Source organism: Armigeres subalbatus, chromosome 2, assembly GCF_024139115.2.
Source record: "Armigeres subalbatus isolate Guangzhou_Male chromosome 2, GZ_Asu_2, whole genome shotgun sequence".
Taxonomy (NCBI): domain Eukaryota; kingdom Metazoa; phylum Arthropoda; class Insecta; order Diptera; family Culicidae; genus Armigeres; species Armigeres subalbatus.
This window is the reverse complement of record NC_085140.1, coordinates 378,952,012-378,979,324: the sequence shown is the minus strand read 5'-3', so window position 1 is coordinate 378,979,324 and position 27,313 is coordinate 378,952,012. Positions and strand designations below refer to the sequence as shown.

At 38.6% G+C, this 27,313-nt stretch overlaps 1 protein-coding gene across 1 annotated transcript in view; it reads left to right on the top strand.

Moving 5' to 3' along the window:
* The first annotated feature begins 3,736 nt into the window (after nucleotides 1-3,736).
* The window catches only part of LOC134213137 (uncharacterized), a 37,532-nt gene continuing 13,955 nt past the window's right edge, over nucleotides 3,737-27,313 (top strand). The window contains exons 1-7 of the mRNA XM_062691778.1: nucleotides 3,737-3,924; nucleotides 11,844-11,927; nucleotides 17,163-17,361; nucleotides 17,422-17,589; nucleotides 26,717-26,811; nucleotides 26,876-27,030; nucleotides 27,096-27,279. Of these exons, the coding sequence (XP_062547762.1) occupies nucleotides 3,864-3,924; nucleotides 11,844-11,927; nucleotides 17,163-17,361; nucleotides 17,422-17,589; nucleotides 26,717-26,811; nucleotides 26,876-27,030; nucleotides 27,096-27,279 (946 nt within the window). The 5' untranslated portion in view covers nucleotides 3,737-3,863. The remainder of the gene's footprint in view (nucleotides 3,925-11,843; nucleotides 11,928-17,162; nucleotides 17,362-17,421; nucleotides 17,590-26,716; nucleotides 26,812-26,875; nucleotides 27,031-27,095; nucleotides 27,280-27,313) is intronic.

Here is a 27,313-nt window from a genome sequence, read left to right as displayed (position 1 = left end):
GCTTGTGATAAGTGAGTTGATACTTATTTTGTTTAGAATACTAAGATGTCCTTTTAGGTCACCTTCGAAGAGGTTTGAATCTCTCTTGACCTTCAAAGCACTCTTCTCTGCTTCTAATTGAATAAATTGATCCAATGGTAGCATGTGGAGCAAAGCGTCTAGCGCTTTATTCGGCGTGCTCCTCATTGCACCAGTTATTGAAAGAGTAGCTAATCTTTGAAGTTTTTCCATCTTCTTCTGAACCACCCTTTCTTTTGTTTTTGGCCACCATAGTAATGCGGCATATGACATTCTGGGTTTCACAATCGCCGTATAAATCCATTGAATCATTTTTGGCTTTAGTCCCCACTTTTTACCGAACGTCACCTTACTTATCCATAAAGCATTTGTAGCTTTGCTTAATACTTCCTCAAGATGTAAGTTCCAATTCAGCTTACTGTCAAGTCTAACTCCAAGATGCTTGACTGAGTTTGAAAGTTTCAAATCTTCTCCTTTCAACTTTAAAGTAGGAAGAGAATTATTTCTTCTCCTTGTAAACGCCACTAATGTGGCCTTTGAAGGATTTATATTTAATCCTTCTTTTTCACACCATAGTGTGATGAAATTTAGAGCGATTTGCATTCGGTCCGAAATAACACAGTCATATTTTCCTCTTACTAATATGACTATATCATCCGCGAAGCCAATTATTTCAAAGCCTCGAGCCTCCAGTTGTTTGAGAAGATCATCAACGATTAAAGACCACAATAGAGGTGATAGTACGCCTCCTTGAGGACACCCGTTTACTGCTCTCACACTAATTCATGAGCTTCCAAGGTTGGCTGATATTTCTCTTTTTGATAACATCTCGCCAATCCAATCAACAATACATACATCAAAACCTCGTTTTAACATAGCATTCTTCATTGAACTGTGAGATGTGTTATCGAATGCTCCTTCAATGTCAAGGAACGCTGCAAGTGAAATTTCTTTTGCTTCAAAAGTTCTTTCCAACTTTGTAACTAGCTTGTGAAGCGCTGTTACTGAAGATTTTCCCTCCTGATATGCAAACTGATTTTTGCTTAGAGGAGTTTTCGTTAGATAAGATGATTTTATATACTCATCTATCAGTTTTTCCATTATTTTAAGTATAATGGACGATAAGCTGACTGGTCTGAAGGATTTTGGGCATGATTTATCCTTCTTATTGGCTTTTGGGACAAATGTAACCCGCACTTCTCTCCATGCAGTCGGTATATAGCCTAATATTAAGCTTGATCGGAACATCTTGGTTAATATGGGTGTTAAGATCACTTTTCCCTTCTGCAGTAGTACAGGAAAAATTCCATCCCTACCTGGAGCTTTGAAGGGTTCAAAAGAATCAATCGCCCATTCAACTTTCTGTTCAGTAAATATTTCATTGGCCAGAGCGCTAGTATTGCTCCTGGTGTAATTCATCCCAGTGACTTTATTCGTTTGTTGAATATCTCTCCTGGCTTCATTTACACTAGTTTGCGTATCAGATGCATTTACGGAGTTAAACGTATCTGAAGATATTCTGTAAAGTTTAGTCATGACAATGATCCAATCGAAGCTCTAGTATCTAAAAACATGGGATATCAGAAAATGTGAGAAATCATTTTGGAGTATCCTTAAATCTGCAAAGATCTACAAATCTACAAAGTCATGAAAACGTCTTCAAAATCCGAAGAATGCGAAAATGCACAGTGATTGTTCAGACTGAACATATTTTGTAAAACAACGGACAATGCCTGGTAGACTGGTGAAGAATATTTTGCATATCGAAGCGGGAATTGAACCCTTACCTCATAAAAACACAATACACTCAGACGGCCGCTGATAGCACAGCCACGAGATCTAGGCTATAAAAAACTCACATTTAAAAAATATTCGAAAAATCCCAAGATTATAGGTTATTTTTTTATATCGAGTTTATATGTAAATGAGCAGTTAGTATTCACTGGTTGTTGTAAATTGAGGGAAGAAAAGACTCTTTTCTTTTTAGGAAATTTAGGCGTTTTCTTAAGTGATTTTTTGGGGCGTAAATAAGGATTTTGCGTTTTTTGTATCATTAAAAAAGCGGTACATATTGGTAAAACAATTTTGATAATGACAAATTTACTTTGTTAGCAATTTTACAGATAGTAGTGTTTCTTTACATAAATCGAAAATTCACCAAGTATGTTTCGAGCAACAAGAAAAATGTTTAAAATAATCACCAAAAGGCCGGATTTTAACGAAATATTTATTTAATATATTTAGAGGCTATGCAAAAATGGTAAATGCATTTTTATTATTTTGTTAGAAAATCTATATATGTAACGCAGATAATACGATAGTAACACAGCGAATGGTGAAAAAATATGTGTGTCATCCTGCTGCTGTACGCGTACAACATGATACGTGTATCAGTGTACAGAAATCATATGTCTGTCGATAGTATTACACGATGAGTATCAGCGTCACTCTTTGTGGTGTGTATTAAAATCTCCTCATTGTGCACAATGTGTGAGGAAATGCCAGCTCTGGGAGGGGGCTAATTTGGTCTTAGGTGGGGCTAAAGCCCCCTCTAGCTCTCTGTAGGACTAGCTCGCGCCTAACAGGATAGTGCTGATGCTAAGTATCCCTTACTCAACGGCTATGTTAGAAACGCACATCAGTCAATCAGTCAAACAAGTAAAACACAAAACCAAGATTCACAGTTTCGTCACGAAATGAATCGTTTCTTACACAACACTCGTAGATTTTTTTTACGATAACCTAAGGATTCTGGCCACTACCGCTGTCGACATTTAGAAATAGGCCTTTCTCTCCACCTTTAGGCCTTTCTCTCTTGCTGATACTAATTTCAACGTTGCTCATGACGCCGACCTCGCCATTAGCTTTTACCAAACGTTTTTCTCTATCTATAAAAAACGACTACATATAAACCTTCTTCAAAGAGGTGCAAACACCTACAAGCGCAGTTCAAAAGAAATCCGAATGATAAAAAAATGTTTGATAGTAGGTACTTGCATTACAATTTTGAAACAAAATAATTAAAATTGATTAACTTGCTCCCCAGCTTGAGGTATCTACATACCTATCAGGTGCCGACGAAGTGTGCGATAATTAATACACATGATTATTTCAACCCTGTATAACTCCCCGTGTATAACCAGTTCAGCAGACAAAAATGCTAACCGGTTAATATAATGATAGAAACGTTTAACGTTACTCGTTGCACAATAATATCAAGGATGTCTACGGTAAAGCAATAACACACATTCCAACACAAAGAAATCCAAGATCTTCTCGAAATTAAAACTTTAATTACTGGTAATTAATTATCATACCTCAGACATGGTATTATCAAGTACAAATGGCTAGGTGATCTTCCAGAGTATCTGACTCTCTGAGCATAAGAATAATATGATTGTGCTTGCTTCACAATATATAAGTGCTTACATTAGTTGGCATCAAATTATCTTATTAATGCAGAGGTTCATATAAAACATAAATGTAACTGTAATTGTTATTTTATTAATCAACGGTAGCTTTATATCAGGAGGATTTTGGATCTCATACGATTAAAATTACTTAAACGATTGTTGATTTCAAACTAATTTTAATTGCCAACCAACACCCATTAAAGCCCGAGATAACTCCTGTCGAGTTAATCTCTCCGGCGATGAAGTTGGTTGCGCGAAGCTTCAGACGTGATTGTTATTCAGATGCAATTCCCGCATTCATAGCCTGAACGTAGCCATGCGCTTGTATTTAGTTCATAAACACCGATCGGCGAGTGAGAACCTATCTCGAAAGAAACGATATTTTTGTTTTATATTTCAGGTTGTTGCAGGTTGTGCACCTGATAATGCACAATGGTAGGCCTAAGAACTGTAGTCGCATATTGTTGGATTATCTTCGGATCGTTTGGCATTGGTAAGTATCTATGGAACAATAAATTTGTGCAGTGTCCGTCCCAAGCATAACTATTCCATGTATTTTGATCGGTGACTTTTCAGCTTCACTAGCGGTTTCCTGTAGAATTCATTAATGAGTTGAGCCACTAGAATATGTAGATTGTTGGAAACCCCAGGCAATGTGGAACAACCATATTTGTGCTACCTTCCAGTGACAGTGAGTGAGCGATATCAACATGAGACAATACCAGGGTGTTTCGAGAATAGTTTCTGTGTGCTACCGCGAAACACATCAGTGTGATATGAATAATGCATTTTTTCTTAAATTCATTTATTTTTATTTTTTGTTTTATACAGTGTTTTTTTTACATTTAAAGTGATTAGCTTGCTGGCCCCTCATCTTTGAGTCCATATTTGTTTAATATAATTGATTATTACTGTTTTTGTTTTTCAAGAGTATGCTACTGGGGCGCTAGTTTCAATTTAGAATATCAAATTTGTTTTCTTGTAGTGTAACTAAATTTGATAACCCAACTACCGTATTTACACTACAAGAAAACAAATTTGATATTCTAAATTGAAACTAGCACCCCAATAGCGTCCTTTTCCGAAGCTAAGCAACGGGCCCTAAACCGAATTTTAAACTCACCAAAGCGCTCGTGAAGTGTTTTGATACCGGCCCCAAAAAAAACTAATTAAAAAAATCGATTTGCATTATTTGTAAACTAAATATAAAATATAAGGACCCGTTTTGTATCACAAAACATTGAATGGCACTAATATACGATAATCTGCAGATAATATGATGTTTTTGATTGAAATTTCTATCAAATGGATTAGTTTTATCGAACAAATAGGTCAATTTCATGATTAAATATCAGCCTTATAGGCACATTTTGGCAGCTAGATTTGCGTCATTCTGAAAGCTTATTTTATATAGATGAAGCCAGTGGCTAAAGCTCATTTGGATCTGATGAGGCTCATTTATTTTTGTTACACTTTTAAAGTGTAATTCTAAAAAAACATCTTCTTCTTCTTCTTATTGGCATTACACCCCCACACTGGGACAGAGCCGCCTCGCCGCTTAGTGTTCATTAAGCACTTCCACAGTTATTAACTGCGAGGTTTCTAAGCCAAGTTACCATTTTTGCATTCGTATATCATGAGGCTAACAAGATGATACTTTTATGCCCAGGGAAGTCGAGACAATTTCCAATCCGAAAATTGCTTAGACCGGCACCGGGAATCAAACCCAGCCACCCTCAGCATGGTCTTGCTTTGTAGCCGCGCGTCTTACCGCACATATTTTATTTCAATATTGTTTGTATGTACTAAACTGTTTAAAAGAAGGTAAAATTGTTAAAGCTCCCGCTCACAAAGAACATTCTTTTCCCCTCAAGATATGGAAGATAAAAATATGTGCTCAAACATGATAAATAAGTAATAAATAAGTACTGTTTTTCTTGTTTCAATTTATTTTGCTTTAATTATTTAGCAAACAGTTATTTCCACATGATCGATTCACGTTAAGATTATTCTAACACAATAGTGGATTTTATGCTCCACTCAAAGAGGTTTTGACCATCAGAGTTGTTCCATTGTGACCGCTTTCTGCCTTACAAGGCAGGCCAAGGTCGGGGGTTCAATTCCAGGCTCGTTCCTTTCCTTTGCTTCTCACGTTCTACCAAACGGTTCTTGCTGTTATACCCTTCACACTAACAATTCCAAAAACCTCCAAAACCTCCCTTAAGTAGGCGTCGAGCTAACCAGCTTTCCTCTTCCTCAGCATTCGCAAGGACGTAGACAGAACAAATCTCGACTGTTGGAGAGTGCCTTGCTTCCATCTAAATGATAGTGATTAGTCCCAAAGCAATATCTGTGGTAACGGATGGAAAAATGCAACTCTTAAACAAACGTCTAGGCTTGTTATTGATTTCAGCAAATTTAAATAAGAAGTATCGCTTTTTCAAAGAGTTAGGGTGGTGAGAAGAAGGATTCTTCCCGGGATTGATAATTTTCGCAACTTATCAGTCGGTCGAAGCTACAAACTCAGAACTTAATGTTGATATTGATTTAATCATGTTTACATTTTTGTTTGTATTCCATCAAGCTCCTGTGTGAAGGGTGAACATGAGAGTAGTGGTTCCATAAGCAGAGACACTTGTGACATTTATGGGATGAATAGAGGCTCTCCTATCAAAAGTAAATCCGTACAAACAGTAATGCAATCTAGTTCTTGTTTTCCAGATTGACCCACCATATGGGAAGAAGAGTTCGCGCTTTATCCACAAAATGTTAACAATAAGTGGTAAGCAATCCCAATTTACTTATACAAATCTCTTACAATCAAGCAGCGCTCTGAAGGAGGTTTTTGGGACCGGGAAAGGTTCTTAAGATGGTTCGATGGCTAGTAATAGAAATATCAATGGTTAAATGAACTCGAAAACGGCTCAACCTGGGGGAGAATATGGACACATATTGATGAACCGATCTTCGTTCAAGCCTTTTTGAAAGATTATTTTATTTTATTTCGCCGATTTCTGTCCTAGGCTTAGTTTTTCGCTTTAAGGTCGCCAGTAATTAAGTACTTCCCGCGCTGCCAACTTGCTTTATGAAACAACAAGCTGCGTGTATCCGGCCTTACCGGAATCGTCAGTTTGATTTCTCTAAAGTCAGTTGATCAACGGGGTTATTTGGTTTTGCTATTGATACTTCATTATTTGATGAGAAGAGCAAAACATTGGTTAAAGAACATCCAATGATCAAAAATTATATACATTAATTCCGCAGAATAAATTCTTGTTATATTCTAGCAAACGATATAAGTTACCGGGTAAAAGATATATTTCCAGAAACGTTATTTCCGGGAAAAATCATATTCGGGAAATTATTTTTTTGGGAAAAATATTATCTTCGGGGAAATGCAGAAATGTTATGGTAGGAGAGTTCTTCAATGTGGGGATTAGGTTCTGGAGAACCTTATAGGAACTAAACTATGAAACGGTCTCCAGTAGCCTTGCGAGCAAATGGATTGCCAATCCAGAGATGGCGATTTCGATTCTCGGGTGAGAAATATTCTCGACTCCCTGGGCATAGTGTATCTATTGTACTTGCCACACAAGATACATACGCATGCAATGGCGGGCATAGAAAAGGTTTCAATGAATAACTGAGGAAATGTTATTAGAATACTAAGTTGAAAAGCAGGCCAAGTTCCAGTTGGAATGTTGAGCCGTTGAAGAAGAAGAAGATATGAACTAAACAATAAGGAAATCAAATTGTTGCTACTATGTGTTATGGGGCCCCTAACGTACATCTTGTCAAACGTTGCACAGTGGGCCACGTCGTAAAATTAGGAGGAAAATTTTTTTCACCATAATGATAATATTTTAGGATCAAAGTGTCTTCAGCAAAGTCAAAGCTTATTATTTAAGCTTCATTTTGAAGTTTGTTGCAGTAGGGTGGTCCCACTACATTTTGTGATAAAATTTTCAACTTCCATATTTCTAATTTTAGCAGTGTACGATATTTTATAAAGTTGTACCTTATTCAATTTTGAGACACTTTGCTTAAAAACCATTGTAATACGTCGTTTGTATCCTTAGTTATGGGAATTTCAAATAATAATGTTAGGGTGACCCTTAAAAAACCAAATTTTGATTGTAACTTTTTAGTTTTAATTTTCATCGAAGTTACATCTTCTACAAAGTTTTAGAGCATAAAAAATGCACATTTTGATTACATAACCAAGTGAATACATTGGTAGATTGCAGAGATATCACTGTTTTTCTTGAAAAAATCCGCCATTTTCAAATGCCTGTATTTTTTAATGGGGGAAAAGGGGGATCCATTTTCCCAAGTTTAGACAGAGGCCATGTGGGTTTTTTCGCCAGCGCTTACTTGAGAAGCGCCATAATCAGTATGATGAAAATTTCACTTTGCTTATACTAATTCCCATGGAAATTTGAAACGGCTCGTGCTAAATCAATTCGCGGAGGACACTCTGGAACATCGTACAATGCTAAAATTAGAAATGGTCGGGGTTCAGTCAAAACGCACCAAGCGGCTTTTTGACTGACTTGTGATATTTTGTTCGTACAAGGACCACGGAAATCGTTTTATATCAATTCAAGCGTACATGTGCAATAGGATATCCTCATTTATTGGATTGAGGGTTATCCGATACGATTTGCGATCAATTAAATCTGCTAAACGAAAGTTTGGGCAGAAAAATGGGTAATATTTTGTTGGAGCTTGGTGCGTTTTGGCTGAACCCCGACCGGTAGAAGTTAAAAATTTTATCTCAAAATGTAGTGGGGCCACCCTATTGCAACAAACTTCAAAATGAAGCTTAAATAATAAGCTTTGACTTTGCTGAAGACACTTTGATCCTAAAATATTATCATTATGGTGAAAATAATTTTTTCCTCCTAATTTTACGACGTGACCCAATGTGCGTTGTTATGCCTGACGTACTTATGATTCACCTCGCGCATCCTACTCCTCCTATGCACATTTCCCCTTTCCGCCCAATGACTGTTCTACTACCTCTGTAATCGTCTACTTGGGTTAGGATAGAGTATATTGTGTCCCAATTTTAGTGGGAATTGGCTAAATAGTAAAGAAGTCATACGATATTGATCGTTTGCTAAGCAGCATGCCAGAATAGATCAACTTTATGGTCGCAGTGGTTAAAATCTTAACAAAAATGCGGTATAACTCCCCCGATCAATCAAGTCCCTCCTCCCAGGGGCCGTCTTTAGCCGTGTGATAAAATGCGCGGCTACAAAGCAAGACCATGCTGAGGGTGGCTGGGAAGAAGAAGAAGAAGAAGAAGAGGAAGAAGAAGAAGAAGAAGAATCAATCAAATCCCCCGATTCCTTTCCCCATCATCTTTCAACTCCACTTATAATCGACTCCGTAGGACAAAGAATATGTAGTTCAAATTCGATTGAAATCGGTCAAAAGGTTCAAGAGTTACTCTTAATTGTTTTTTGACTAAACGATACTCCTCTCTCCGTACTCTCTCACTTTCCCAATTAGCCTCTCTCTCGCATTTTTATAACGTTCTCTTTTTATTTATTTTATTTTATTTTTTTTTCTCGTGCGCTATTGTCGGCGTAGCATCAAATTAGAATTCGGAATTCGGGACTTCCGAACTTCCCGAAGTTTTTTCTGTCAAACAAATTAATGCGTTTTTAACGCATCAATTTGTTGTTTTTTTTTCCATAGATTTAATCAGAAGCAGATTTTTTAAAAACGAAAACGAAAACAAAAATTAAAAATAAGACCAGAGTCTCTTAATTCTTGTGTATACATGGATGAGACAGTGTGCCATAAGCTACAACATCTCACGTAGCATGGATTCAGTGCGACGAGAGAAGCTAGCTTGCACATAAAATAACTGAGTGAGCATGTGTACATTGAGACTCATCTCATGCGCTAGGAATGCATAGTAGGGTGGGACAAAATTTTATTTTCACTTCCTGCATGGTTTTTGCACGCCTCTTGGGTCCTATAATGCTTGTGCGAAATTTCAGATCAATCGGTGAAACTATATTTTAGCGCCGGTGATTTTAATTTTCCATAGGATTTACTATGGGGAAATTTACCTTTACAAAGAAAAAATCCCCAAGGTGTCCCATTATTCTCTAACGATAAATCGATCCAACTACATCATAGGAAATTTTACCAGCAAACTTTCATTGGAAGACCGCAAAGTGATCCGACGCTCGTGAAAAATGTTATTTACATGAAACTAATTGCTGTATGAACGCAAGGCTCATTGCACTTTTTGTTCCAGCATCACTGCCGTCTGCTGCTTGCTGTTGTTTGCACGAGCCACCACTTTGTGAGGAGGATTCGCTTAGCATGAATGAAAAGCGGGTTACTAGGGATACGTTTATTGGCCTTGCTGTTTGAGTCTTCGTCCTTCTATAGGTAGAAGAAATTCAACCAAATTTCAATGAAGGTGTGATTAACAAAAAGAGGCATGTAACGCACACTTTCCACACACAATGCAACGAAGCGACTCTAGATGCGAGGTATAGGTTAGGACCTCTTATTCTCGACGTCAGACCGGTCAGTAGTTCAAGACCTGGGAGGGGTGTTGAAAAAACTTGTTTTGTACTCGTTGGAGTTTCAGAGCCAGAATGCCGCCTTCTGGAGGTTTTGGCATGTTGGAGGTAAAAGGTTAATCAGCAAGAAGCACGAGGATGCTGCCCTGGGGGACGCTTGCGACGATGTCGTGCGCTTTGGAATTGAATGTCCTTGCCGACAGGCAATTTTTGATGATTTTCACCAGGTAGTTGAGAAGATTGTAGCGATGTAGTTTGAACACCAGGCCATCATGCCATACATTGTCGAACGCCTTTTCGACATCAAGTAAGGCCATGGCGGATGTTCTAGAGACATACTTATGCCATCTGAGGACGTTGGCAACTTGGCATGAGTAGCACAAATCAGACAAAAATGATTGCAGCAACTTGATTGTTACTGAATCTGGTCATAAATGAGTTGCAGTAACATATGCGGGACATGTGTGCTGCTAGGAGGGTCAGTTGTTGCACAGTGGATCAACCGCGTCGGAAACCAAACTGTTCCTCGAGCAAGATTTTGTGATGAATCAAATAGCTTGGATAATCATGAAAAAAGGCTGATGGGACGATAACTTTTTAGATAGAAAGGATCCTTCCCAGGCTTCCGGATGAGAATGACTTTTGCTGACTTCTAAGAAGTTGCTAAGATGGAGATACTGATTGAAGAGCAGCGAAAGATGCTCGAAAAACGAGTCACTCATGTCTTTGACTTCAAGATTCAGGACGTTGTCGAAACTTGGAGCATGTTGTGTCATGTTTTTCGATTATTTGATATAGGCCATCCAGCTGAGATCTCCTACTCCACCATTCTGACCTGGATCATTTTTGTCAAGCGATTGCAACGTGTCTTAAAGACAATGATGAGTGTATCAATGGTTAGGGTGTTGCGATCTACCGAGGAGCCTACTTGCGCCACCATCGCGTAGCGAGCTGAGCTGAGCCCCTGGTAGATAACTGGCTGCAAGATGTGGTCGCAACAGTTGCTGTTGTAGCGAAGTGTGATGGCCACACCACCTCCTCTGGTCGGCCGGTCGAGTCACACGATGCAAAAGTCCGGGATGTAAGACGCTCAACTCCGGTTTAAGGTGCGTTTCGGTGATGAACGCCAAGTCTATTTCCTTCTTCTCCAGGAAATCCTTCGACTCGATGGTGTTACTCTTGAGCGAGCAAGCGTTCCAGTTGACTTGACCCTACTAGCAGTTATTTTTAATGATGAACATGCCAAGAATGAAGACCAAGTTGAAGAGATTTTGAAAATTGGCTACATAGGGGGAATGACGGCTTTGGCAGGTTTTGTTCTATTATTGGCAGGGGGTTTTTTATGACTGACTAGGGTCAAATTTGGCCTAAACATTCTTTGCATATCAAAGAATATTGTGGCCAAATTTCATAAAATTCGGTCGACAAAAACCCCCTGCCAATAATAGAACAAAACCTGCCGAAGCCGTCTTTCCCCCTATATGAAAGTATAACTTTTCCTCTTTTACGTTAGTGCAATTTTGAAATGTTCTAGCGGGGATCATTTTTTCATACACTTGGTTGGTTAAATTGGTTGTCTTTAAAGATTTGCATCAAGTTTGCACTAGAAATATCTCAAAAAATAAAACAGGCTAGATCCACGAAGCGAACATCTTTGTTCATCATGACAAGGATGAACGAACAGTATACACTTCCGTGATTTCAAAGATACTGATTTTTTTGGAGAATATTATTTTCCCATGGAGACACCGTGCAATTACGAATATAGTCCTACAATGCTTACTCTGCTAATGATTTGCTACAAACCTATTCATAAAACTTGAGACTTTTATATTATCATAATCATTATTATTCATTCTAGGTCAATGCACGTTATTTCCTATCTCGCCATTCAAGGATGAATTGGCCACAGCGATGTTCCCAAATGAACGAATATCACTGGACGGTAAGTTATCACATTAAACCTAATTAGACGGATTCCAGCCAGAATGTGTTGGTTGAAAAACCCGAAAACCAGAACCGACCATCATCGAATTGAATGAAACTTGACACATGTTTTCAGTTGACTACAAAAAAAATCCGCTGGTGTTAAACTTATTATCTTACAAGAGTTGTTTTTGAGAAGGGCCTAAGTGTTTTCACTAACAATTTATTTGAAAAATCATATCCAGATTAAGAAAAACTTTGCATGAAAAAGTTTTAGGTTTATAATAGAAGATTCATAAAAAATGATGATGCATTTCTCGTTCATTATGAAATGTATCGAGAAAAGTTCATTTGGGAGGTCTAAACAGCACAAATTGGAATAATTATTTTCTTCTATAGACTTAGAAAATTCATTCCAGGGGCAATCTAAGTTTGGACATATTAAAAATCGTGTCATCATCGTATCTTGTACATATTTGTTTACGGGAATCTGTGTCAAAAGGTCGAAGGTCAAAAGTTCGAAGGGCAAAAGGTCGAAAGGACAAAAGGTCGAAAGCTCGAATATGTGTCATAAAGTCGAAGGTCAAAAGCTCGAAGGACAAAAGGTCGAAAGAACAAAAAGACAACACTGACAAAAATATCTATATAAGATATATGTGTCGCCGTTATAAATGTTTGCAATAGCTCCACCCTAATATAATCGATATAGAAGCACACATAAATTAAATAATTGCTAATTCGAGACCACACATAAAGTTTATTTGGTTATATATTTTATTAGAAGTTCATGTGGAGAATGGTTATGTGTGCGCTAATTTACATCATAAGTCAAATCTTTGGATTTTTGCCAATAAATATGTGTGGGTTTTTAGTAGTGAAGAAATGAGATGGGCGTTGTGAGTAGTAACAAGTGAGATGCAAGATGGAAGTGGTGAGCATAGATAAATAAGAAATGAGAAGTGAATAGTAAAAAGTGAGAAGTGAGAAGTGGAAAAAAAAGAAATAAGAAGTAAAAAGTGACATGTAAGAACTTTGATGTGAGAAGTGAGGAACGGAAAAGTTACAAATGATATGAAATAAGAAGTGAAAAAGAAGAAAGGAGGAAATATATAATGAGAAAGTGAAAGAACAGAAGACGAAAAAAGAACAAAGAAAGAAAAAAAATTAAGAAGGAAGAAAGAATGAAGAAAAAGGAAAATAGAAGAAAGGAAGAAGGAGAGAAGACACAATGAAGCAAAACAAAAGAAAGAAGGAGGAAGCAAGTAACAGGAAAAGGGAAGAAAGATGGAAGAAATAAGGAACAAATAAGAGAGAAATAAGGAAGAAAGAAGAAAGATGGAAGAGAGAAGGAAGAAAGAAGAAATAAAGAAGAAAGATGGAAGAAATAAGGAACAAAGAAGAGAGAAATAAGGAAGAAATAAGAAAAAAAGAAGGATGAAAGAAGGAAGTAAGAAAGAAAAAAAAAGGATGGATGAAAGGAGAAAGAAGAAAAGCAAGAAGAAAGGAAGAAGAATGTAGGAAGAAAAACAGGAAACAAGAAGGAAGAACAAAGAAATAGGGGAGAAAAAAGGAAAAAAGAGAGAAGAAAGAAGGATGACAGGAGAATAAAAAAAGAAAGAAAGAAGGAAAAAAAGGAAAAAAAAAGGAAAAAGGAGGAAGATGGAAAGAAGGAATAAAGACGGAAGAAAGAAAGAAAACCCAAATTTATCCCCAGTGGTGATTATGCCTTTCTCGATTCAATGTGTTGAATTCGAATTAGTATGGTAAATGCAACGTAAATTGCCTACATTTAGGCGGTTAATAGCTTTGATGCGATTATATCACGCTGCTTAAAAATAACTCAACTATGAGAGTAATGGGTTGCGTCACGGCTAAATTGATTAATGATTTAAAATGTGCATGTACACAGCGTATTTGATAAAAGAAAAATAGAAATATTATTCAAACCGCATGAGATATTAGCAAACAAAAACAATAGTGTCCAACTAGGAAAGTTTCTCCGTCGAATGAAACTAGTTGCACTCGAATCGGTCAAGTCCTTCTATATGAAACGTGTTTAACAATAAAAAATTCCCGGGGCTACACACACACACACACACACAGTCAGACACAGCTGAGTCGATTGGTATATAACACTATGGGTCTCCGAGCCTTCTATCAAAATTTGGCTTTTGGAGTGAAATTATAGCCTTCTGGTACAACTTTGTTGTACGAGAAAGGCAAAAAACGGAAGAAAGTAAAAAGGAAGAACGAAGAAAGAAAGAAGAAATAAAGAAGAAAGAAAGAAGGAAGGAAGAAAAAAGAGAAGGAAAAAAGAAAGAAGAAAAACGGAAGGAAGGAACAAAGAAAGATGAAAGAAGGAAGAAAAAAGAAAAGCAAAAAAAAAGAGTAAATAAGGAAAAAAGGAAGAAAGTAAAATGAAAGAAGGAAGAAAACAGGAAACAAAAAGGAAGAAAAAGGGGGAGAGAGAAAGAAGAAAGAGAGATGAAATAAGGAAGAAAGGAGGAAAAAATAAGAAAAAGAAGAAAGTAAGAAGAGAGCAAGTAAGAAGAAAAAGAAGGAAAAAGAAGGGAGAGAACATGTGGAAAAAGGAAGAAAGATTAAGGAAGAAGGAAGTAAAAGGAAAAAGAAGGAAGTTAGAAATAGAGATGAAATGTGGAAGAAAGAAGTAAGAAAGAAGAAAGGAGAAAAAATTGAAGGAAGGAAACATATGAAGTAAGTAGGAAAAAGGAAGAAGAGAATAGAAGGGAAAAAGAAGAAGAAATAAGAAAGAAGGGATAAAAAAGAAAAACCTTTCGTCCTTCGACCTTTTGACGCAGTTTTTTTTTGTTTCGACCTTTTGACCCTTCGACCTTTTGACCTTTCGACCTTTTGACCTTCGACCTTTTGTCCTTCGACTTTTTGTCCTACAACCTGTTTATGGATTGATGCTATCACACTTAAAATAAATCGCAGATATCTGTGAAATTTCACCGAAATTTCAACAGCAGAACTATTTGGTTAATATGATAGATTTTCGGCGATTTTGACAGTTGAACAAAGGAAAAATCGCAGAAAATTTAGTGAAATATTTACAGAACAGTTCTGCTGTTGAGATTTCGGTGAATTGAAGCAAAATTCACCGAAATCTGTGAAATTATTTAAGTGTGATGACAATTAGTTGCAAAATATTGAAACAACATTTTTTCAAGTAAAATTGTGAAGAAATATTTAATCAGAAGTCCTTTCATTTTTGATACATTAGAAGCCAAACATAGTGACCAATTTAAATTAATTATTGTTTCGAAATCTGAACAAAATCCACCGTGCTTTCAAGGTATTGAGAATGCATTTAACATAATTTTGAGAGCCTATTAGGACTACAAGTTTTATTACTTACTATAACACAATGGATCTCCGAGCCTCATACAAAAAGTTTGTTTTTAGAGCGAACATATAGCTTTTACGAATACTCTGTATACGAGAAAGGCAAAAATGGTATTTTGGCCATAACTTCCGAACCAATAGTCCGATTCGGCTGATTTTCAATAGGAATACGATGGGACACGATTCTGTGTTGTTGCGAGCAAATCGGTTAAAGATAAATGCTTGAAAAATGAGTGATGTATATTATTGGAAAAAAAAATCGTTAAAACAGTATTTTTCTGAAATTTGAATTTGATTACAATTTTTTTTTAAATTTATGTCGAAATATTTCTTATAGTTTTTATTTTTCTTACAGACTCCTACTATAACCCTTCAACTTTGACATACAAAGTTTTTCTCTATCTGGAATGGTTTTGGAGTTACATTTTTTTCAAATAAATTCTTAGGAAGGACACTTAGGCCCTTCTCAAAAATCCCTATCAACAGGTTAACACCTTAACACCAGCGGATTTTTTTTTCTGGCCGTCTGAAAACATGTACCAAGTTTCATTCACATGTTTGATGCAAGACCGATTTGGCGTAAAACGGTGAATATGCATATTCCGTCAAAAATGTTATCTTGTTTTATTGACTCAATCACAGATCTGTGACTCAATCGGTTATGTCTTCTTATTTAGGGTCACCTTTTCCAAAAAAAAACTCTACATGAAAAAATAAACTAACTAACTAACTTTCTTTTTTTATTCACACAGAAGAAAAAAAATAAAAACTTGTCATCGCTTTAAAAATAAAGACGTGGAAAATTTCACTATTCTGGGCGTACATGGATCTTCTCCAACAAGTTCACCCTATATGTATGCAGTTTCCATAGCATTATGACACTTATTCGTATAAAAAGTGACATAATGCAATATAAATTGCATACATTCAAACGCAAAAAAAACGTTCATGAATTCGTTCACAGTGTATTTTTTCGAGAACAATAGTCACGGATTCGGGAATACAGTCACGTTTTCAACGTGACTGGTGTTTCCAAATCCATGAATCAAATCACGGTGTATTTTTGCTGGTTCACGAATTCGGGAACGCTTTTTTGCGTGCAGGCGATAATATCGTTCAAATTTATGCTCTTTTGGCATTCCCTTTATGTGCATTACTTTAGTGTAAATTTCAAAAGCTTTTTCTATTATAAGAAGAAACATGAAAGAAAAAATGTACACCGTTTTGACTCAAATTCCGAACATGACCCATATTCCGAACCCTTGCTTTTAAATGCTCGTTTTGGCTTCATCCGAGTAACTTTCTCCATAGGATCTTCAATTCGTTTGTAATCTTGATCCTCAGTACGGAAAACATACACAGAAAAAAATAATGAAAACTGATCAGCGCGTAAAAAATAAAGACGCGGAAATTACACTATTCGGGGCATACATGGATCTTTTTCAGAAATTTCGCTCTAAATATATGCAATTTCTAGAGCATTATACCACTAAATTGTATAAATAGTGACATAATGCAATAGAAATTGCATACATTTAGCTAATAATATCGTTTAAATTTACACTCTTTCTGGCATTCCCTTTATGTGCATTAATTTTCGTGTAAATTTCAACATTTTTTTATCATATATGAATGTTTTAGTTTTAGGGTGTTAAAACGCCAGTATTCGGAATATGAGTCATGTTCGGGATTTGAGTCAAAACTGTACCTAGGGTTATTAAATTTGTAATTTCCGCTAAGACAAACAATTATCAATTTTGTATCGAATTTTCGACATAGTTAGAAACATCGGAAACTATAGGTTCTCTGGGAAAGTTGACATTAAATAAGTGAAGAAGTCAATTGAGCTATTTTTATTATGAGAAAGGTAAATTGTATTCTTCATCAGATTGTCACCTGCGCTACTACAAATACGGCGCGCAAGGCTTGGTAGCTCCAGCCTTTGGCGAGCCGACCTATTTGAAGGAGTTTGCTCACATGGCCGCAATCGGTTGGACCCAGCCAAACGGTACTATCAACTGGATGTGTGGTGGTTCACTGGTTTGGGATAACTACGTGCTCACCGCTGCGCACTGTGCCACAGACGGGTAACTGTTTTGTAAATAGCGTAATGCCACTACTCGATAACCGGGAGTCTTCAATTCCAGTGACAGCGCACCCGATGTGGCCCGATTCGGCGATATAAACATATTTAGCGACGAGGATGATCAGTTTGCACAACAGTTGAGAATTGTGGAGATTTTCCGATTTCCACAGCATAAGTTTACGGCTTTTTACAACGATATTGCGCTTCTTAAGCTGGAAACAAATGTAACGTAAGTATAATATTTTTCTCAATTTCTAGCGCTTAAATTAACAAATGTCGAGTTAGATTTGATTGTTTTTAAGAATCTAGACAATTTCCGTAAGTATAAAAGAATCTCGGCATTCGGAAGTATCAATAAAAGTTAATTTCATTTCTCAGACACAGGACATTAGGAATCTGAAGCATTTGAATAACCTGGATAGTGGATGGTCTAGAGAAGGCGGAAATATAAGGAATTTGTATGATCTACGGAATCAATTATCTAAAGATATTCTGTAAAGCCATGACAATGATATGAATTTTACAACTTAAAGGCCTGAATAAGTTCCAGAATAGTGAAAAAATGGGTTATCAGAAAATGTGTGACATAGACCAGTGAAGAATGTTTCGCTTACTGCAAAGTTTTTACGACTGGAGGAGCCCTCTCCTTGTAACACCCATTATACTATACACTCCATTTGGTCGAAACAGTTATTAGGCTGAAAACGGCGTGACCGACAATTTCATTCGCCCGAAGAGGATATACGGCCGAAAGAACAACGATATTTTCGACCAAATTGCCCTTTCTACAAAACGACTCCAACAACTTTCCTTTCAACTCAGCATGTTCATACAAGTCCCTTATGCCTTCGCCTATTATATGCAGTTCAAATTAGTTCGATGCAGATGTTCTAGACTCTCCAAATTGTTCTTGAGTTCAGATCAACTAGTCTACCAAATCAAATCTGCCTGGTATCAAACGTATTATTTGCGTATTATGTGCAGTTCAAATTAGTTTGATGCAGCCCAAGTAACATTTAAAGTTTTAAAACGCTCTTGAAGACCTTAATTTACTCTTCAAGAGTGTTATAAAATCAGCATAAAACCTAAATGTTACTAGGGAGATGCTCTAGGTTCTAAAACTGTTTTGGATTCCGGGTCAATCGGCCTACAAGGTCATACAGTCAAACCTCCATGAGTCGATATTAAAGGGACCATCGCCTTATAGAAATATCGAGATGTGGAATACAAAATCCTTGGAAAGCTTTTTGAACGGACCATCATAGTACCCCAAAACAAATTTTTAATATGAAATAAATTGCTTGGTGCAGATATTCTAGGTTCTCCAAATTGTACTAAAATTCAGGTCAATTGGATTACAAGCTCAATCAAAGATAATTGCCTATATTCCGGGGATCAAAGCACCTGACTTGGACATAAATTAACAATATTCTGAAATCTCATATGTGAATATGTACATTATGCGGAAGATATTGATTTGTATATTTGAGGTTATGGCTTTCCGTCTTCTTATGCTCAAAAACGGGTTTTTACGTTTTTATCCGACGTTTCGGTTACATATTATTATTATTTATTCAGACTAAGGCCGAAGTGGCCTGTGCGGTATATAAGAGTCTTCTCCATTCGGCTCGGTCCATGGCTACACGTCGCCAACCACGCAGTCTACGGAGGGTCCGCAAGTCATCTTCCACCTGATCGATCCACCTTGCCCGCTGCGCACCTCGCCTTCTTGTGCCCGTCGGATCGTTGTCGAGAACCATTTTCACCGGGTTACTGTCCGACATTCTGGTCGTCCGATTTTCGCGGTGTGAACGATGGATGGTTCTCCCAACAGCTGATGCAATTCGTGGTTCATTCGCCTCCTCCACGTACCGTCCGCCATCTGCACCCCACCATAGATGGTACGCAGCACTTTCCTTTCGAAAACTCCAAGTGCGCGTTGGTCCTCCACGAGCATCGTCCAGGTCTCGTGTCCGTAGAGGACTACCGGTCTGATGAGCGTTTTGTAGATTGTCAGTTTCGTACGGCCGCGAACTCTATTCGATCGGAGCGTCCTGCGGAGTCCAAAGTACGTACGATTTTCAGCCACTATGCGTCTCCGAATTTCTCTGCTGGTATCATTTTCGGCAGTCACCAGTGAGCCCAAGTACACAAACTCTTGTACCACCTCGATTTCGTTACCACCGCACAATGGTCGGATTCGTCAAATTTCACGACATAAATCAATAACTCGAAAACCATCAGTGTTAGAGTTTTGACGTCTTCAGAAGAAATGATCTACAAGAAGAGATCTATTTTTGGTGTAAGTTGTCATTAGGGTGGCCCACCGCTGAATTTTTTTTGGAAATGTATTTTTTTACCCTTTTGAGTTAGGAGTTCATATAGTTCTACAAAGTTGTAGAGAATTTAATTCTAAGCATTTTGCTTAATAAACATTTATTTTATCTCATATAGGTGATGTTTTATGACAAAATTGCTAAATTTAGATAGAGTGGTCCCTAAAAAATGTTTTTAGCTTCCACTTTCATCAATTCAGAATATTTTCAAAAACTGTCTTAGCATCGCTTCAAGGTCTTTGGATGGCGCATCTTTTGGTTACATAAGATGGTTGATAGCTTCATTTTCAAGCATATTATAAGCGTTTTTTCATGAAAAAGTGATATTTTTGTGAGCATTCTACTGCAGCTAGTAGCAAATATTAGCAAAAATGTCCATCGTTATCTGAAAGTATACATGCAGGCCCATCAAATCCATGGTATTTCGTTTGTCCATCTTTGTCCACTTTTGTTTGATGATAGTATTATTTTTGTACGAAAAATTAGGGTGAAACACATATATCATCTTTTGGATTTTCGCAATATTTGGTAGAATAAAAGACAAGAACACCGTCTTCGACCAGGGATCGTACAGACTGAACACTTAACACCTAGACAACTGACAGGACACATAATACCCAGTGGACCGGTGGAGAATTTTTCGATCACGAAAAGTTTCCTTCTTACCGAGGCGGAAATCGATCCCACGCTCCATAGCCCATGCCTCTAAACTATTGACGGCGCTAACCACACGGCCACAAAGCCCACAAAGAATCGTTCTTTATCTTAAATATTTAAATCAACTCGTATAAAAAAGAAGTAGAAAAAATCATTTTGACATTTTAACTACTGGAACGATTTTTAAGGTGTTCTCATGAAATAAATGCTTAAGAGCGCTACTTTTGTGGCGAAATACAAAATCATAAAATTCAAGTTGGTTTTTCATGGCTAATTCTCGGAATAATTTCATTTTCACAGTTTCTAAGTGAGGGTCGCCAATGACTACATGAGATTCCATGAACATTAATATTTAGTCCAGTAGTTCAAAAATTAAGTTTTAAATTTTTTTTTTTCAAAAATTTTGATTTTTTCGACCACCCTGGATCGAAATCGGACAAAATTAAAAAGTGAGTTTATTTATTTTTGAAAAAGAATGATTCTACCAAATATTGCGAAAATCAGAGATATGGTATATGTGTTTCCTATCGAATAGCTGATTTTTCATACAAAAACTAATATGATTATCAAACAAAAGTGGACAAACATGGACAAATGAAATACCATGGATTTGATGGGCCTGCATGTATACTTTCAGATTACGATTGAAATTTTTGCTAATATTTGCTACTAGCTGCAGTAGAATGTTCAGAAAATATCACTTTTTCATGAAAAAACGCTTATAATATGCTTGAAAATGAAGATATCAATCATCTTATGTAACCAAAAGATGTGCCATCCAAAGACCGCGAAGCGATGCTAAGACAGTTTTTGAAAATATTCTGAATTGATGAAAGTGGAAGCTAAAACTGTTTTTTTCGGGACCACTCTATCTAAATTTAGTAATTTTGTCATAAAACATCACCTATATGAGATAAAATAAATGTTTATTAAGCAAAAATGCTCATAATTAAATTTTCTACAACTTTGTAGAGCTATATGAACTCCTAACTCAAAAGGGTAAAAAAATACAATTCCAAAAAAATGTCACCGAAGGGCCACCCTAATGACAACTTACACCAAAAATAGATCTCTTCTTGTAGATCATTTCTTCTGAAGACGTCAAAACTCTAACACTGATGGTTTTCGAGTTATCGATTTATGTCGTGAAATTTGACGAATCCAACCATTGTGCACCGATGCAAACTCGCGGTGGGTGGCTCACATTGTCTTCTCTTAAACCTCTTCCTATCATTTACTTCGTCTTCGACATGTTGATGACTAGTCCGATCCACTTAGCTTCCCTCTTCAGTCTGATGTAGGCTTCCTCCATCTTCTCAAAGTTACGTGCCATAAAATCTTTGTCGTCGGCGAAGCCAAATAGCTGGACGGACTTATTGAAAATTGTATTACCCCTTCCAAAGCGATGTTGAATAGCAGACACGAAAGACCATCACCTTGCCGTAACCCTCTGCGGGTTTCGAAGGGACTCGAGAATGCCCCTGAAACTCGAACTACGCACATCACCCGATCCATCGTCGCTTTGATCAATCGTGTCAGTTTATCCGGAAAACCGTGTTCGTGCATTAGCTGCCATAGCTGGTCCCGATCGATTGTATCATATGCGGCTTTGAAGTCGATGAATAGATGATGTGTGGGCACGTTGTATTCGCGGCATTTCTGCAGTACTTGGCGAATGGCGAACACCTGGTCCGTGGTGGAGCGTTCGCCCATAAAACCCGCCTGGTACTGCCCCATGAACTCCCTTGCAATTGGTGCTAGTCGACGGCATAAAATTTGGGAGAGTACCTTGTAGGCGGCGTTCAGCAATGTGATTGCGCGGTAGTTGCTACAATCCAGCTTATCGCCCTTTTTGTAGATGGGACACACGACACCCTCCATCCATTCCTGCAGCAAAACTTCATCCTCCCATATCTTGGTAATGACCCAGTGCAGCGCTCTAGCCAGTGCTTCACCACCGTGTTTAAATAGCTCTCCTGGTAGTTGGTCAACCCCAGGAGCTTTGTTGTTCTTCAGCCGGCCAATCTCCTCCTGGATTTCCTGGAGATCCGGGGCCGGTAGAATTATGTCCTGCGCACGTTCTCCCAGGTCCATCACCATACCGCCATCTTCGTCTGCCACATCGCCATTCAGGTGCTCTTCGTAGTGCTGCCGCCACCTTTGGATCACTTCACGCTCGTTCGTAAGAAGGTTCCCGTTTATGTCCTTACACATATCAGGCTGTGGCACGTGGCCCTTACGTGAACGGTTTAACTTCTCATAGAACTTTCGTGTGTTATTAGCGCGGTACAGTTGCTCCGTTTCTTCACGGTCTCGATCTTCCTGCTGGCGCTTTTTCCTCCGGAAAATCGAGTTTTGTCTGTTCCGCGCCTGTTTATATCGTGCCTCGTTCGCCCTCGTGCGGTGTTGCAGCAATCTCGCCCATGCTGCATTCTTCTCTTCCACTAACTGCTCACATTCGCCGTCATATCAGTCGTTTCTCTGATCCGAGGGCACCGTGCCTAGTACAGCTGTTGCGGTGCTACCAATGGCGGATCTAATATCTCCAACCATCTTCAAGAGACGCTGCGCCTAGCTGCTCTTCCGTTGGAAGTGCCACTTCCAGCTGCTGCGCGTATTCTTGGGCTAGTCTACCGTCTTGTAGCCGCCCAATGTTAAGCCGCGGCGTCCGACTTCGACGCGTGTTGTACACCGTCGAGAGTTTTGAGCGCAGGCATACTGCAACGAGGTAGTGGTCGGATTCAATATTCGCACTGCGGTAAGTGCGGACATTCGTGATGTCGGAGAAGAATTTACCGTCGATTAGAACGTGATCGATTTGGTTTTCCGTTTCTTGGTTAGGTGATCTCCATGTGGCCTTGTGGATATTTTTGCGGGGAAAGAAGGTGCTTCGGACTACCATTCCGCGGGAGGCTGCGAAGTTTATGCATCGTTGGCCGTTGTCATTCGATACGGTGTGCAGACTATCCGGTCCGATGACCGGTCTATACATTTCCTCCTTGTCTGCGTTCATGTCACCGGCGACGATTTTGACGTCCCGCAGTGGGCATCCATCGTATGTCTGCTCCAGCTGTGCGTAGAACGCTTCTTTCTCGTCGTCGGGTCCTTCTTGTGGGCAGTGCACGTTGATGATGCTATAGTTGAAGAAACGGCCTTTAATCCTCAGCTTGCACATCCTTGCGTTGATTGGCTGCCACCCAATCACGCGTTGGCGCAACTTACCCAGCACTATGAAGCCGGTTCCCAGCTCGTTGGTGGTGCCACAGCTTTGGTACAAGGTAGCCGCTCGATGCCCGCTTTTCCACACTTTCTGTCCTGTCCAGCAAATCTCCTGCAGCGCCACGACGTCGAAGTTGCGGGGATGTAATTCTTCGTAGATCATCCTGTCGCAACCTGCGAAACCTAGCGACTTGCAATTCCATGTTCCAAGCTTCCAATCGTGATCCTGTATTCGTCGCCTAGGTCTTTGCCGATTATATCGAGTCGCATTATCTCTTATATTGTTCGTAATGATTGGTTTTCTAGGCGGCTTATTGGGCCTGCGCAAACCTCCTGTCTCGTCGGAGGGCCGTCGTGTCAGGGCTGTTTAGCGTCCCACCTAACACCAGGACTTGGGCTTGTGCGCTTTGAGCGGCACACGGTCGCTTTGGTGGGGCCTACTTGCGGATACATGCAGCTTTTTATAGAGGTTTAACAGGGCCCACTGTCAAACCCCACCACATCCTAGGCAAGCCCCACAACTCGCAGATGGCCTGGGGAGGGATCGTCAAGCCCTTGGACATAGTCCCTGCTGCCCGGTTACATATATTGTACCTTTATCAAGGAGTTAACTAAGTCCCGTTTTATTGTTACATTGTCTTAGCATAGAACGTTTTGTCACAACTTCATGTATAATCGCCCCCTCTATTTTTCGGTAGGGGCTGCGAAATTTGAATTTATCCGTGCACCAGGAACTATCGTGTAGTACTTTTTGGCTAAATCTTTGGCTGATCGTTGGGAAATTTTTTTACCCAGACAAACAGACCTTCGGCTTAAGTTTTTGAATTTATCCGTTTAAACAACAATGACGATTTTGAAAAGATTTATACTGCGCCATTTGAAAAACGCCATTTGAAAAACTAAACGACATTTTTCACTAAGGTGACGTCTTCATTTTATACAAAAGTAGATTAATTCAGGATGAATTTCCTTCAACGTGCAAGACTTAATCATAAATTCCTTTGGAATATACCCAACTTGTTATTAACTTGTTCTTGATAGACCTTTTGTCCCTTTCGACCTTTTGTCCTTTTCGACCTTTTGTCCCTTTCGACCTTTTGTCATTTTCGACCTTTTGTCCCGTTCGACCTTCTGTGCCTTTCGACCTTTTGTCCTTTCGACCTTCTGTCCCTTTCGACATTTTGTCTTTTCGACCTTTTGTCTTTTCGACCTTTTGTCTTTTCGACCTTTTGTCATGCGACCTTTTGTCATAGATTCCTTTTATTCGTTTCCTAGGTCGTTTGAATCGAGGCGTATTACCTCTTATCGGAGTCTATTACATAGAGTTACGCAAAAAGGATCTTCTTACACTTATTCTGAATGATGCTCTTGTTATTCTGTTGCCAACTTTCACTTTTGTTCAACCCTTCAAGTGACTTCACGGGAGCGTTCTCTTCTAAAGCTTTTCAATTCGATAACCTACACGTAAAAAATTTAATGTTGTTTATTATTAATATTTCTAATACTTTTTTGTCAAAGCAGGCGCTTAATGACATGTATAAGAAAAAACTTATACATCGCATTAGTCACATACATTCGGAAACTTATACTTTTCATTCACTTATGAATGTTATTAGCTTTTTGATATGGGATCATTTATCCAGCTTTCCACGCTCGGTAATGGCGGCTTGTCGGTGTGTAAAAATCAATCAGTCACTGTACTTTTTGACACTAGCGGAGGAAAACTCACTGGCGAAAAGGCCTTTTTCCCTTCCCCTCACCCTGAAATGCCAGTGAGCTTTCCTCCAGCTAGTGTCAAACAGTACAGTGACCGATTGATTTTTACACAGCAGCAAGCCGCCATTACCGAGCGTGGAAAGCTGGATTAGGTGGCATAATGAAGAGTATAAGTATTTTCGAATGGTTTTTTGCCATAACATATAAGGTTATTTTTTTACGTGTAGTCACCCACAAAGTGTAAACACGTGAGTTTCTTGTTGCTACTGAATGTATTGATGTTTTTTGAAGCTGTTTCTAAATTCAATCTAATACATTTCAATTCATGCGTTTTACTTCGCCATAATAATGTTTAGGCGATAACAATACTTTCGCCTCACCATCAAGCATTTCTCGCTTAACTTTTCAAAAGGTCCTAAGTAACATTTTTTTTCATCAATTAATTTGAATAACGCAATCAACAGAACAACATGAAAGCTTTTGATTGCAGTACTCAAATTAATTCATGAAAAAAATGTTACTTAGGACCTTTTGAAAAGTTAAGCGAGATTTGTTTACTTTGCTCGATAGGTAGACGGTTTGACAGTTCAATAGGTAGATTTGGCTTCACTCTTTGCGCAACTCTATATATAATAGACTCTGCCTCTTATGTCTTTCATAATTTGTGGTTTTGCAGGCAGCTCATTAAAACTGCACAAGCCTGCTGCCTCGTCGGAGGACCGTTGGGTCAGGTCTGTTTAAGGTTCAACCTAACACCAAGACTTGGGCTAGTGCACTTTGAGCAGCACACGGTCGCCTTGGCGGAGTCCATTTGCGGATACATGCAGCTTTTTATCCAGCTTTCCACGCTCGGTAATGGCGGCTTGTCGGTGTGTAAAAATCAATCAGTCACTGTACTTTTTGACACTAGCTGGAGGAAAACTCACTGGCGAAAAGGCCTTTTCGCCAGTGAGCTTTCCTCCAGCTAGTGTCAAAAAGTACAGTGACTGATTGATTTTTACACAGCAGCAAGCCGCCATTACCGAGCGTGGAAAGCTGGATACAAGTTTAACAGCGTCCACTGTCAACCCCAACACATCACAGGAAAGCCCCGACTACTCGTAGTGACCTGGGGAGGGATCGTCAAGCCCTTGGACATCCTCCCTGAGTACTTACACATGACCATATAATTAATTCATCATTTGCAATTTAACAATAGGGATACTGTTCCGGTTCTTATAGATCCTATGTCCATCCTATGTAAAACAATGAAATGAACCTAAATTGGTATGTTTCTCACTTCTGTGAAGATTCGATGAAATTTGTGCTTTATTATTTTATTTCGCCATTTGATGCATTTGTTTGGGCGAATGGAACTGCAGTTCCCCTGACATGATTTCCAAAGCAAACTAAATATCTACAAAAAAAAACTATTATTCTGATCAACAGACTTCATCCAACAGTGTGTCCGGCATGTCTATGGATGGACGATGATGTCCGCTTTCCCATTCTCGAGGCAACTGGATGGGGAGATACTGGATTTGGTATTTCGAATCGAATGTTGAATTTGTTATCAGTCCTAGGGTTAAACGATTCCAATTACTCTAGCTCTGGAAAGAACTCCCTCATTGTTGAAAGTAAGGCTGAAACCTATCGACAATACAGAATGTCATGGAATTTACGGAACCACTTTGCGAAGACTTCGGGAGGGTATCAAAGATCATCAGTTGTGTGCCGGGGATGAACAAATGGATACTTGTCCGGTAGGTGCTAAAATTGGTAAATCAATAAAGTTTTAAACGTCAGGTTTAATCACGCTTACTGACAGGGAGATTCCGGTGGACCACTTCAAGCACGGCTTCTTCATAACGGAAAAATGACTCCGTTCCTGGTCGGAGTAACTTCATTCGGTACGGCATGCGGCAACGCTAACCCCGGTGTGTACACGCGGGTTTCATCTTTCTACAGTTGGATCGAGGATACAATACGCAAACAGGAAAACTTTGGAATTTGTACCTATCTTAATGTATTCGACACTTATTCCGC